Here is a 12,408-nt window from a genome sequence, read left to right on the forward strand (position 1 = left end):
GGGGTTACGTATTGCCTATTTTAGATTATTTTTACATGTACCAAATTTTAAAGAGTACAGATACTAATATAGTCGATATAGTTTGTTTATTTCTTATTAAAAATAAATAAAAACTGTTAAATATTTGTTAAAGAGGACCAGTTAATATGATTCCAGTATTCAAACTACATTAATTGACTGTTTGCGTTGATTAATAATAAGCTCCAAATACTTAAAAAATCGAATTATGTATGTGAATTAGAGAGTGTGGTAAAAAGTAACACCTTTAAAATGATATTTAATTTTTGACAAATGCTTATTTATACCAACAGAGACGTTCTATTTCATAACTTATTAATATATTGATTTCTGATTCAAATCCATTTATTTAGAATAATTTATTAACGAACACAATTAAGTATAGTAATTAAGGAAATAATGGTGGCATATTTAATTAATGGTATACTCTTTATAAAGATTTAAATAGTTTTTCTTTTGCATACAAATGGGCTAGTAATATTTAGTATTACTAGCCTGTACATTTTGTACATTTGTTGTTTTAAAAACAATTTAAAATGTCAATATTCCATGGGTATATTGATAAACAGGTCTAAATTATAAGAAATGCATATTCTACGAAAACTTGAAGGAATAGGTAAAAATGGTATAATGCAATTTGATAGACAATTAAATTGTGCATCTGATTCTTGTAAAACATAAATAGGTGTTCTATTTAAATTAAATAAGTTATTGCCGTTTAAAGCTTAGTAATTATTTAAAATAAATTTCTAGACACCTGTATAAGGTAGTATATGTATTATTGCAACACAATAACTGACCACAACAAACTTCAGTAAATATTTAGTATTAAAAACTTTGATATCCTCGGAGAAATGAAGCCTTTAAAATTATACTGCAATTTCGCAAAATTGAAAATATTTCAAAAACGGTAAGGTTTAAGTGTAATAAACCTTAATCAAATTTACCTTTATTTTAATCATAGAAACTAAAAATGCAATAATATACAGGGTGTTCCATTTAAAAAAATACAACTTTTATATTTTTTATTTATTTGGGACACTCTGTAGCTCTAATAGTCCTTCAACGAACCCAAAACTTACAATTTGTAAAAATCTCATCGTTTAGCTACAATACTCCGTGTCGTATGTGGTGAACAACCCTGTATATTGGTAAAGTTGTATATTATATTAAAAGTAAGAAAATACAAATTTAATATATTAGAAAAATAAAATAAAAAAAAAAAAAAAAAAACAAATAAAACATAAAAAATATATAAAAAATGACAACATTTATTTGTACTTAACATTTTCTTTAGGACTCACACACACACACAAAAAATAAAACACTAGAATACACGTCATAAGTTTACTACATTTTGATCAATTGGAAAATTTGCCTTCCCTTTCAGAACTGACTTCTGTACGTGCTAAAATAAAAAAAAAACATTTTTAATCTTGTAATTTTTAGTAATATATAAGGTGTTTGTAATATTAATACCTTCGCAAATCTATCGCATATTATTTTATCAGCCTCACGAAGACGTCTACCATATTTATCCACATTTTTCTGTTTAACTTCCGGTAATTTCCTGTAATTTCTTTTGGTACTTCCCTTTCATTTCTTTTTCAGTATATAGCTTCACATTACCTAAAAAATAAACACTTTCTGTATACAGGATGTGTCATAATTAAATTTAAAAAAATCATACTGTTATTTCTATGTTGTTTGTCCTCTAAAAAGTTCATTTTTAAGGCGTCTTTTTTTTGCTCCCTCTGTATTCTGGAGTTCAGCATGAGCTGTCGTCTGTATTCTGCAGAATATATGAATTCTGGCCGGTTTTCTATTAGGTAGTCCTTAAAAAAAATATAATAAACTAATAAATGCCAGAGGTATAACACTTTATTATCAATAATTTTCCATAAAATATCTTAAATATTTTATCCTATTTAGGGAACACCCTGTCTACTGAATAAACCAACCTTTAAAGCATACTGTCGTTTATTTTCATCATCTTGAAGTCCATTATGTTTCTTCAAACTCCCGTTTCTATTCTTTTCATGACTGTTTCTTCTGTCTTTCGATTTTTTTGATTTTTCAACTTTGGGAACTTGAACTCTGACCTCCTCAGAAAATCTTCCTTTATTTTCCATCAGTTTTTTTCTATCATTTCCAATTCATTTTTTCCTCTAAAATCAACGTATATGCAGTTCCATGTCTCTGTTTCTTCACAGTTTCAAGCAACTTTTCTCTGCACCTTTTGCAATATGTTTTGGACTTTTGAAACATTGCCCTGTTGTTATTATAGTAATTATTGTTATTATAGGCTTGGTTATGATAAAAGCAACTCCACATTGGATGGGTTTGGTAAGCTTGGTTATTATATCCTTTACAGCAACATAGAGACGGGTTATTTTTGGACAAAGTAGCTTGGATCTCATCCTGAGTCAATTTTCTGCCACAACAAGCACAATTGTTCTGTGTGGATTGTAGTGTTAAAGGTCCATGATCAAGAATAGATGTTGGGATACTTACAGCTGAAGAACAGAAAGAAAACATTAATGAATTTTTAAACAGAAGAGTAGTATGAAAAATTTCCGATTTCACCCTGTATACAGCAAACATCCATGCAATAAATTACAGGGTGCGGCAATAATGAGTCGGGTAGTCTCTACAAAAAAAATATGAGAATTTTGCTTATGCAACCAAAGGATATATTTCAGGGAAATATTTTAACTTCTATAGGGTGGCTCAAAAAAGTGTGAGTGGATCGGGATGATTTTTTAAATGGAACACCCTGTATGTTATTGCATTTTTAGCTTCCTTTCAGATCACTTAACCATAATCCCCTAAGACATGAATAAATATATTTCCATAGTTTCAGAGATATAGTCTGTAAAACGAATAACTTTGAATTTGACAGTTCCCGCGGGCTTTTCTAGTGTTAATTTTATTAGGTTAGCAATCAGGCCATAAAAGAGCATTGTCTTAATAGAACAGTTGAGCGATATGACGTCGCTGCTAGCACATGATTAGTCATGTTAACAGTCACATTATTCCTCGTATTTTTGGTTTGTATTTCAAAAATGATATAGTTTACATAAAATATACATAATATACAGTTAATAATACAATATATATATATATATATATATATATATATATATATATATATATATATATATATATATATATATATATATATATATATATATATATATATATATATATATATATATATATTATATATATATATATATATATATATATATATATATATATACTTGTTTATAGTAATAAATACTTTGGCAGATAAATTATGAACCATACAAATGCAGCAAATGTTTCACAATATGGCTGAAATCGTAATCCATAGTCAATGTAGATAGTTTTTGTGTTAAAAGTAATAATTTAAAAAATATGTGGTCATCTTTGACAAGCATTAGTTTATTAATTGCAGTAACATTATAATATATAAATAAATTTTGTGAATGCAAATAATAATACATACATCACTATTAGTAGATATTGAATGTTGTTTGTTAAATTAGATCGATTTTAAACCCCAAAATTCTAAAATATATTTTACATTTTACCCATTATCTTATGTATCACCTATTCATTATTTGTATATTGTGTAAACATTTGTTGCATTTTGTATGGTTTATAGTTTATTTTGCCAAAGTATTTATTACTATAAATAGGTATATATTATATTGTATTTATTAGCTGTATGTTATGTATATTTCAGGTAAACTATATCATTTTTAAACACAAACCAAAATACGAGGAATAATTATAAGTTTTATGTATTCTACAACATATTTATTAATCCGTGTATCTAACTACCGTGACGTCATAAATCTTTCGCTTCGTGGCTGTTCTATTAGAGACGGCATTGGTCTAATATTTAGAAATGTCAAAAGCTGATGACATTTTACTTTGTCAATTGGTGACATTTCGAGTTGATTTTTGAAAAAGAGGGAAGAACTGTCACTTGTTTTATTATTTTTTCTATTTCTAATAGAAAGTAAAAAGAGTTACCTATCTGATTCGCTCAGGCACTCAATTTAAAGAATATCAGTAACTTTTTTGATAGAGGGATTTTATATTTGCCAAGTTGGTAAAAAATAACGGTCAAAATTCAAAGTTATTCATTTTATAGACTATATTAATAAATAAATAAAATAAATAAATATATATTTTTCAGCCTTTCTTAAAAAAAATTATTCAAAATACAAGAACTGTCCTGAAATCGAACTATATTAGGTAATTAGTTTAGATGGTTTGTACTTACTTTGCTATAAATATGGTCATCGTAAATCATACAGGATGTTCAAAATAAAACTTTCTAAAATATAAAATAATATTTCTTCGTTTTTTTTAAAATGGAAACACCCTGTATATAATTTTTTCAATAGATGGAAAATTAAAAAACGAACATTTTTGTATTTAGAGTATTTCAAAATTTTTAACGGTTTCGTAGATATTCGCGGTTTTATATTTCATATGGCATTTTCCACAGTAAATTTTGATCAAAGCCACCCAATGGTTTTTCTCTTATTTTACCGTTGAAAGAGCCATATGAAATAATACTGGGTGTATCTGCCAAACCATTAAAAATTTTGAAATACTTTAAATACAAAAAATGTTCTTTTTTAACTTTCCATCTAAAAAAAAAGAAAAATTATATTTTAAAAAGTTTGGTGTAGAATTTTGTACACCATGTATGATTTAAGATTACGATATTTATAGCAAAGTAAGTATAGACCATCTAAAGTAAATATGTACCTAATATAGTTTTGATTTTAGGAAAGTTCTTGTATTTTTAATAATTTTTTTTAAGGAAGGTTAAAAAATATATATTTTTTACTTATTTATTAATACCTCTAAATTGTCCAAATATATTTACTCATATCTTAGTATTATGTAAAGTGATCTAAAAGGAAACCAAAAATGCAATAATATACAGGGCGTTCCATTTAAAAAAAAATCATCCCAATCCACTCACACTTTTCTGAGCCATCCTATAGAATTACAGTTGAGGGTTGGAACCTTTGGTGTTACACAGCAAAATAAAACACTAAATCACCACAATACACCAATACACTTTTAACACTGGTCGCGCGTTTCGCTAACCATGTTAGCATCATCAGCAGATGATTAAAAACTAAAATACAATCTAGAAGCAAACTAGAAGATCAATATTAACTAGATTTAAAGAACATTTAGCTCAGATAAGATATGGTAGACTGGATAAATCTTGCGTTGCCGAACATATTGTTGATAAAGAACATTGTATAGATCTTAATAATTTAAAATTAATTAAACAAGTCTCAAATTACAGGCATTTATATGCACATGAAAGCATCAGAATTAATAAATGTAAAGATAGTATGAACAGAGACAACGGTCCAATTCCTTCAAGTTCTTTGTTCCTACTACTCTAGTAGCGGAAATCTAACTGTTACGCTCGGTGGGCTCTGACTCGGTTTGCTAGATCTTGCTACGCCCACTCGGTGCCCACTGAGTGAGTATATGTATAAACGCTCAAATTGTAGATTGTATTATAGTTTTTAATCATCTGCTGATGATGCTAACATGGTTAGCGAAACGCGCGTCCAGTGTAAAAGTAAAAGTGTTTTGGTGTATTGTGGTGATTTAGTGTTTTATTTTGCCATCCTATAGAAGTTAAAATATTTTCCTGAAATACATGTTTGCACTTATTCAAAATTCCAAAGTTTTTATTCTAGGAGCTACAGATGCCCAACGCACTATTGTCGGACCCTGTATATTATAAATAATAAAAGCTGAAGAAAATTATGTGTCACTAAACAATGAGTTATCTTACAATCCTGTGATTTCCATAGCAAACCTAATGATTTACGTTTAAACTATATTAGGTCACCCTCCATATTTGCCAGATTTAGCTCCCAGAGAAATATTATTGGTGTGATTTCACAAGATTTTGTAGAAAAATAATAAAAAAAATCAAAAAAAAATGTTGTGTTATCATTGTGAAGTCGGCAACTTTTAAACTACCCCCCTCCTAAATAAAACATCAATTTTCTTACTAGTGCTACCCATTTGTGAATACATAGCAGATGTTTCATCATCACTCCCTGATTTTTCTTCACTATCACCGGACTTTCCAAATGTACCAGAATCCTTAGACTGCTTTTAAGCTTCTGCAAACTGTTTTTATTTATCTGAACGCTCCTTGTGGAATTTTGGATCATCTGTGTACCATTATTAACCATTTTTCAGTGGATCTAGCAGGCGCACCGGCATCCTTTATAAGCATGTTTTACAGTTTCAACACTTCTTGAAGTGCGTTGGCCTCTATTTTGGGACATATGTAAAACCAATATTAACCATATTCTCACTAAACATACCAACATCCTCGGTAGCTTGTTTTATAGTTTCAACACCTCTCGAGGCGCATTGGCACCTACTTTGGGACATCTGTATACCACTATTAACCATGTTTTCGCTAAACCCAGCAGGAACACCAGTATTTTTAGAAGTTTGTTTTTCAGTTTCAGTGTTTCTATTAACTGAGTTATCTATATCAATTTGAACACTTCTTGGAGAACTCTTCACTGTCCCTGTACTATTAACACCAAACTCTCTAACAAGTGCTTCCTCAGTTTGAATCTTTCTATCAATTGAATCACTTCTTAATCCCCTCAAACCTTCATGATCTATTTGAACACATTTTGAGTAACATTGGCATTTACTTTGGAACATCTGTGTACCACTATTAACCATTTTATCACTGAACATAGTAGGTACACCAACATCTTTAGAAGCTTGTTTTTCTGTTCTTGTTCCTGTACTATTAACACCAAATTCTCTGACAAAAGCCTCCTCAGTCTGAATCTTCCTATCAATTGAATCATTTCCTGATCTCTTCAAAAGATCATTATCTATTTGAACAAATTTTGAACAACATACATGGCATCTGTCTGTTTGAATAATTTTATCACCTTTAGAAGTACTATCTGTTCTTTTTTGGGCTTGTTTAATATTATCAATGGATCTGCTTACTGAATCAGCTATTGCTTCTATTTTCTCATCAAATTTCAGACTTGGCGAGCCATTTTTTTCACCTTTAAAAGTGTCCTTCACATCTTCATAGTTCAAAGCTTTTGAATCAAATTCCTTTTTAGCATTATTAAAGAGCAATTGACCATTTGAACTAGATTTACTAGGAAATCTTTCTGAATTGCTTTCAGCATTCTTTCTGAATCTCTCTAATAAACTTTCTTCATCTATTTGAACATTTTTTGAGGCACATTGTAGCATCTCTGTACCACTATTAGCCATTGTATCATCAACTGAATTATTTATACCAATTTGAACATTTTTTGAAGAACCTTTAATTGTCCTTGTACTATTAACACCAAAATCTCTGACAAGTGACTCAGTCTGAATCTCCTTATCACTTGAATCACTTCCCAATCTCTTCAATATTTCATTATCAATTTGAACAAATTTTGATTTACTATCTGTTTTGTTCTGTGCTTGTTTAATATTATCAATGGATCTACTAACTGTATCAGCTATTGCTTCTATTTTCTCCTCAAACTGAAGACTTCTTGCACCATTTTTTTCACCTTTGGAAGGATCTTTTACATCTTCATAGTTCAAAGCTTTTGAATCAAATTCTTTTTTGGCATTATTGAAAAGCAATTGACCATTTGAATTACTAGTTTTACTAAGAAACCTTTCTGTATTGCTTTCAACATTAGTTCTGAATCTCTCTAATAAACGTTTTTTATCTATTTGAACATTTTTTGATGCACTTTGGTATCTATTTTGGAGCATCTCTGTACCACTATTAACCATTTTATCACTTTAAACATAGTAGGTCCAATTCAGTATCTTTAGAAGCTTGTTTTTCAGTTTTAATGTTTGTATTAGATGGATCATTTATACCAATTTGGATACTTTTTGAAGAACTTCTAAATGTCCCTGTACTATTAACGCCAAAGCCTCTGACAAGTTCCTCTTCAGTCTGAATTTTCTTATCAATTGAATCACTTCTCAATCTTTTTAAACTTTCATAATCAATTTGAACACTTTTTGAAGCACATTTGCATCTGTTTGTTTGAATCATTTTATCGCCATTTTTTTGGTTCTTTAAACTACTTTTTTTAGAAACACATTTATTCACGTCCCCTACACCATTCTTATGTTCTTCATTGGTCATTTTATCTACAGATTTTCCATTATCTTCATTTATTTGTATCAAACTCTTCAAATATTGGACTTGTTTGTCCAAAGAATCAACTTTACTTTGTACTTCCTTACATATTTTAACAGGAACGCTTTCTTTTACTTGTATACCTACACTACTTGAAGGTCTAGGAGTATAAAACATTTCTTTGGATTGTGAGAAATGTTTGGCGAGCTTTTCAACAAATGGGCAGGTACATTTTGAATTGGTAGCATGAGTACAGTTACAATTCTGAAATGCTTTCTCTAAAGAGTTTGATTTTTTTTCATCAAAATCTTCAGCTAAAAATTCAGACTCATTTTTTCCGCTATATTCATTCTTAGCTTTATTTCTATGAGATTCAGGTTTCTCTAAAGAACCTCTGTTTTTTGGTTCTCCTAAAGATTCAGGCTTGCATATACAGATAATCTGCTTACAAACACTACAAATAGTGCTTACTTTTATGTTAGTACTGCTTGTTTTTGAATCTACCGTGATATCAGCTATAACAGAACTTTTAGATACTTTACTAGAGTCGTCACAATGCGCTACAGTGAATTTTTGACCATCTATAAAATATTTAACGTTTGCACCTGGGGGAATCCCTTGATCAGTCTCAATAATATATTCTCTCTCTAATTCTTTATTAGTTTTTTCATCTTTTCCTAATATTTTGTATTTTGAAGATTTCTTCTTGGTTTCTTTCTCACTTCCGCTGTTGTTTTTAGCTTCAAGAAATCTTTTAAGCTTGGATAAATGTGAAATTTCATTATCAATCCATGCTATCTGATATAACCTTTCATTTTCAGTGAACTGTAGTAAATAATCTCCATTGGAGTTTGATTTAGATTGTTTTTTAACTATACGTTCAGGCTCAGTAGAATCAGTGTTAGTTTTACTTGATTTTACTTGTACAGGATCTCTTGGAAGACTGGCTTCATTATTACTGTTTGATGGACTTGAAGATCTTTCCTGGCTAGACTCACTAGAGAACATAATCTTTTTAATAACCTTCTTTATATAGTCCTTGTTTTTAATAACTTTGTCCCTTTTAGAAGACAAAAATACTTGTAAAAGATCAACCACTTTATCCATGTCCTCTCTACTATCACTTGTTTGAGATTTAGAAGATCCTGATGACATTTCTTTTACAGAACACCCTGAAGATTTCCCTAAGCTAGAGTCTTTTTTGTGAACGTTACATTGGGCTTGGGAAGACTGTAAAGAAACAAGATTACTACTGATATACTCAAAACTATCACAACTTGAACCTTCCGGTTCACTGGTCTCACTGTCTGAATCTAATTTTTCTGTTTGTATAGCTATTTCTTCTGCATTTTTATCATATAGACAGTCAAGAGTGAGTGGAGTCGACATAGTAAGCTGAACTACTTTTTGATTAGTTCTTTTTACACTAGTTTCTTCCTGGGTACTTTCTTTATCAGTTTTTTTAATTGGTTCTTTTTTCTGTTTCTTTATAGCACCTTTGGAAACATCAGACATTTTAGTGTCTTCAATTTTTACGTCACCTGATGAAGATTTCTTAGTTCTCTCCTGGTCTATGTTCCCCTGATTTGAATCAGTATTACAACAAACATTAGATATTTTTTCCTCATCTACTGCACTAAGAACTATAGTTTGGTGACTCTTTATGTATTCTCTAGAGCTTGTTTTTGGTGTAGTATATATGTTTTCACCATGCACAGGTTCTGGAAGTACTGGAAATACTGGTGTGGAAAATGCAACAGGTAACCCAATTTTTTTCTTCAAACTTGACAAACTAACTCCAAAATTTATAATTTTATTTTCTTCCTCAGATGAACTTGTACTAGGAATTGGAGAAGATTTTGTTTTAGCACTACTAGAACTCTCACTAGAAGGTTTCTCTATCTGTGCATGCTCTATCGACTCATCTGAACTGCTTGTTGATCCGAAAAGTAATATTTTGACATTTTCTGAAGGCGATAAGTCAAAATGGACTTCTTTAGAGCATAATTTTGAAGGTAGTGAGTTACTTCTTTGCAAAGTACTAGCTTTAACAAAATCCTGAGACTCTTTTATGTCAATTGCATCACTGCTACTATGTACGGATCGGCTTGAGCCTTTCGAAGTACTTGGTCCCTCTAGTGATTGCAATTTCTTAGCGCTAGAAATGTCTGTGGTACTGCTTTCGGTAATAATTATTTTAGGAATATTGATGGCTAATGCTGGAGTTTCTTCATCAGAAATTGGTGCATATGTGATGGTGGTTGAAGTTCCAGAGAAATACTTTTGAAGATGGGGGTTTTGGGAGTATTTTTTGTAATATTCTAACACTTGTTTTGTTGATGAATCTTCATCTGAATTACTCATAACTATACAACACTGTTACCTATAATATTAACAGGATATTATTTACATTTACTCTTTCATGACAATGTTTATAATGCCAAATTAATTGATTATTAAAATGTTAACAGTTTTATAAATTTACCTGTGTAGATATAGATAAAAAATATATATGATTAAAAGTATTAATAAAGTAAGATGTTTTATTTCCAAATATTATAGTCGTACTTACCAGTCATGTATTTTTAAATAAAAATAACTGCTACTCAATATTCAAAATACAAATTTGAACCCCACTTAATTTTGTTTACATTTGATGAAAACACTAAAGGCCGATTCACATAGATTAAATACGAAGTTTCCGTTTTTATTAATTTCTAGAAAATTTGTATTAACATCAAAAACAGATCATGAAGAATAAAATTATGTAGAGGTAAAAATTACTGCTTACTCTATTTATTATATAGATAAATATTTATTAGTTATTTGAATTTATTTAAAAAGCAGAAAAAGAAATGAGACAGTCTTTCTGAATCAACCTTTATTTTCTAGAAATCTACAATCTTCAACCAAAATTATAAAAACTGTAAACTGATAGTATGGCTACTAGTCCATAGATGGCGCCAAGGAAAATAAATATCTTAATAATAAAAAACTTAAATTTATTTTTTTATTAATTCAATACTTTATTCGATTACAAACTAACAAAAACTTATTTATAATTCACCTGGAGGAAAATAAGGTCTAGGTTTACGCGCAGAATACGCAAAATCTTCCCTTTTATGATAAGGTTCATAAGGATCATCAACATAATATTTAGGTTTTCTCCAATAACTACCAACCATTTTATCCAGAAGATAGCTTTGGGTAGCGTTACAAAACACGTGCTGTCTCAATCTTCGCCTCCTTGAGGCCCTTTTCTTCCACAGTCTCTTGTGACGACCACACTTTGTCCTGATCCATATACCCCAATCTAGCCTGTAAAATCTCTTAATTACAGCTTTGTTCGCCTTTCTTCTACCTTTTCTTATAGAGAATTTTGTAAGGGTCTTCGTATCGACCAGGTTTATTCTGTTCTTGATTAGTTGAGGCTCATTTAAAAGGGTATTATTCGGCTTGGTGTGGAGTACTGAGAAATGCTTTCGGATGACTTGTTGTACTAAACTAGGCTGGTATACGTTCTTGAATAATTTTCTTGCTGTTAGAACTGACGTGGCACGGCATTTTGCGGCTAAAAATAAAGAGTTTTATTAATTTTTAAATAATTAAAAATTGATATATATTTTGTCTTTTTTAAACTTGAAAGTTAGAAAAGAACAGATATAGTGCAGTGACAGTTCGCTGCCAACCCAAAAGTAAACTCCCCAGAATCTAACCTAGAAATTCGAACCGAGAAACAAAAGCTCTCAAATATTTGACAACTTTAAAGAGAAACTTTAGAAAACTATAAAAACAACAAGCCCACAAATTCCGGAGGTATTTGACAAAATTTCCGTGCAAAAATACTTCCTGAGCAATACGTAACTGAAATCAGCGTTCGAAACATCCTCCAGTTCGAAGTTCACGAGTTTTGACTTTTCCACCAGGGTCGGTATCGTCACCAATCGTCAAGAAACAGAATTTTCCGATCTTTTTCAAAATTCCGCTCCCAAAACCCGCGGTGGTTCTACCAGAGAATGTTGATGTTGAAAGTGGTCCGTAAACTCCTAATCAGAAGAGCAGCATGGGCAAGTCTCACACAAATTAATTTTTTTTAAAACTTAATTGCTGTTATGTCATCTCTATTTACATCTAAAAAAAACTTTTTACCGTTTTTTAGAACTTACTAAATTTAGCAATACGTAACTGAACGAAGTACAGAT

General features: G+C 30.2%; 4 protein-coding genes across 4 annotated transcripts in view; 1 reads left to right on the plus strand and 3 right to left on the minus strand.

Moving 5' to 3' along the window:
- Positions 1 to 2,163: 2,163 nt before the first annotated feature.
- Positions 2,164 to 6,301, minus strand: LOC115888631. Its single transcript, XM_030908400.1, has 3 exons — positions 6,245 to 6,301; positions 6,072 to 6,171; positions 2,164 to 2,534 (listed from the first exon to the last, which is right to left on the minus strand). Exons 1-3 carry the CDS (start codon positions 6,299 to 6,301, stop codon positions 2,164 to 2,166), a joined length of 528 nt encoding a protein of 175 aa, XP_030764260.1.
- A 1,577-nt stretch (positions 6,302 to 7,878) lies between these two features.
- On the minus strand, positions 7,879 to 10,849 carry LOC115888624 (the record flags this gene model as incomplete). The annotated part of the gene is given in 2 exon segments (XM_030908391.1): positions 7,879 to 10,589; positions 10,779 to 10,849. A coding segment is annotated over 1 exon segment (2,692 nt), but the record flags the coding sequence as incomplete, so codon positions are not given.
- Positions 10,850 to 11,221: 372 nt separating this feature from the next.
- On the minus strand, positions 11,222 to 12,287 carry LOC115888621 (39S ribosomal protein L35, mitochondrial-like). The gene is made up of 2 exons (XM_030908386.1): positions 12,071 to 12,287; positions 11,222 to 11,777 (listed from the first exon to the last, which is right to left on the minus strand). Exons 1-2 carry the CDS (start codon positions 12,090 to 12,092, stop codon positions 11,263 to 11,265), a joined length of 537 nt encoding a protein of 178 aa, XP_030764246.1. The 5' UTR covers positions 12,093 to 12,287; the 3' UTR covers positions 11,222 to 11,262.
- The window catches only part of LOC115888632 (MICOS complex subunit Mic60-like), a 12,143-nt gene continuing 11,957 nt past the window's right edge, over positions 12,223 to 12,408 (plus strand). The window contains exon 1 of the mRNA XM_030908401.1: positions 12,223 to 12,273. Within this exon, the coding sequence (XP_030764261.1) occupies positions 12,223 to 12,273 (51 nt within the window). The remainder of the gene's footprint in view (positions 12,274 to 12,408) is intronic.

The sequence above is a fragment of the Sitophilus oryzae genome, unplaced genomic scaffold, assembly GCF_002938485.1.
Source record: "Sitophilus oryzae breed Bouriz unplaced genomic scaffold, Soryzae_2.0 scaffold_803_pilon_pilon, whole genome shotgun sequence".
Classification (NCBI taxonomy): Eukaryota; Metazoa; Arthropoda; class Insecta; order Coleoptera; family Curculionidae; genus Sitophilus; species Sitophilus oryzae.

Bases quoted from the DNA above. Each gene is read 5' to 3' on its own strand.
- LOC115888631 (XM_030908400.1), bottom strand. From the start codon at position 6,301: ATGCTTATAAAGGATGCCGGTGCGCCTGCTAGATCCACTGAAAAATGG. The intron at 6,172-6,244 runs GTACACAGATGA...GCTTAAAAGCAG, and splicing joins CTGAAAAATGGTTAATAATG to TCTAAGGATTCTGGTACATT. The intron at 2,535-6,071 runs GTAAGAAAATTG...TCTGTTCTTCAG, and splicing joins TTCACAAATGGGTAGCACTA to CTGTAAGTATCCCAACATCT.
- LOC115888621 (XM_030908386.1), bottom strand. From the start codon at position 12,092: ATGTTTCGAACGCTGATTTCAG. The intron at 11,778-12,070 runs TTACGTATTGCT...CTTTATTTTTAG, and splicing joins GTTTCGAACGCTGATTTCAG to CCGCAAAATGCCGTGCCACG.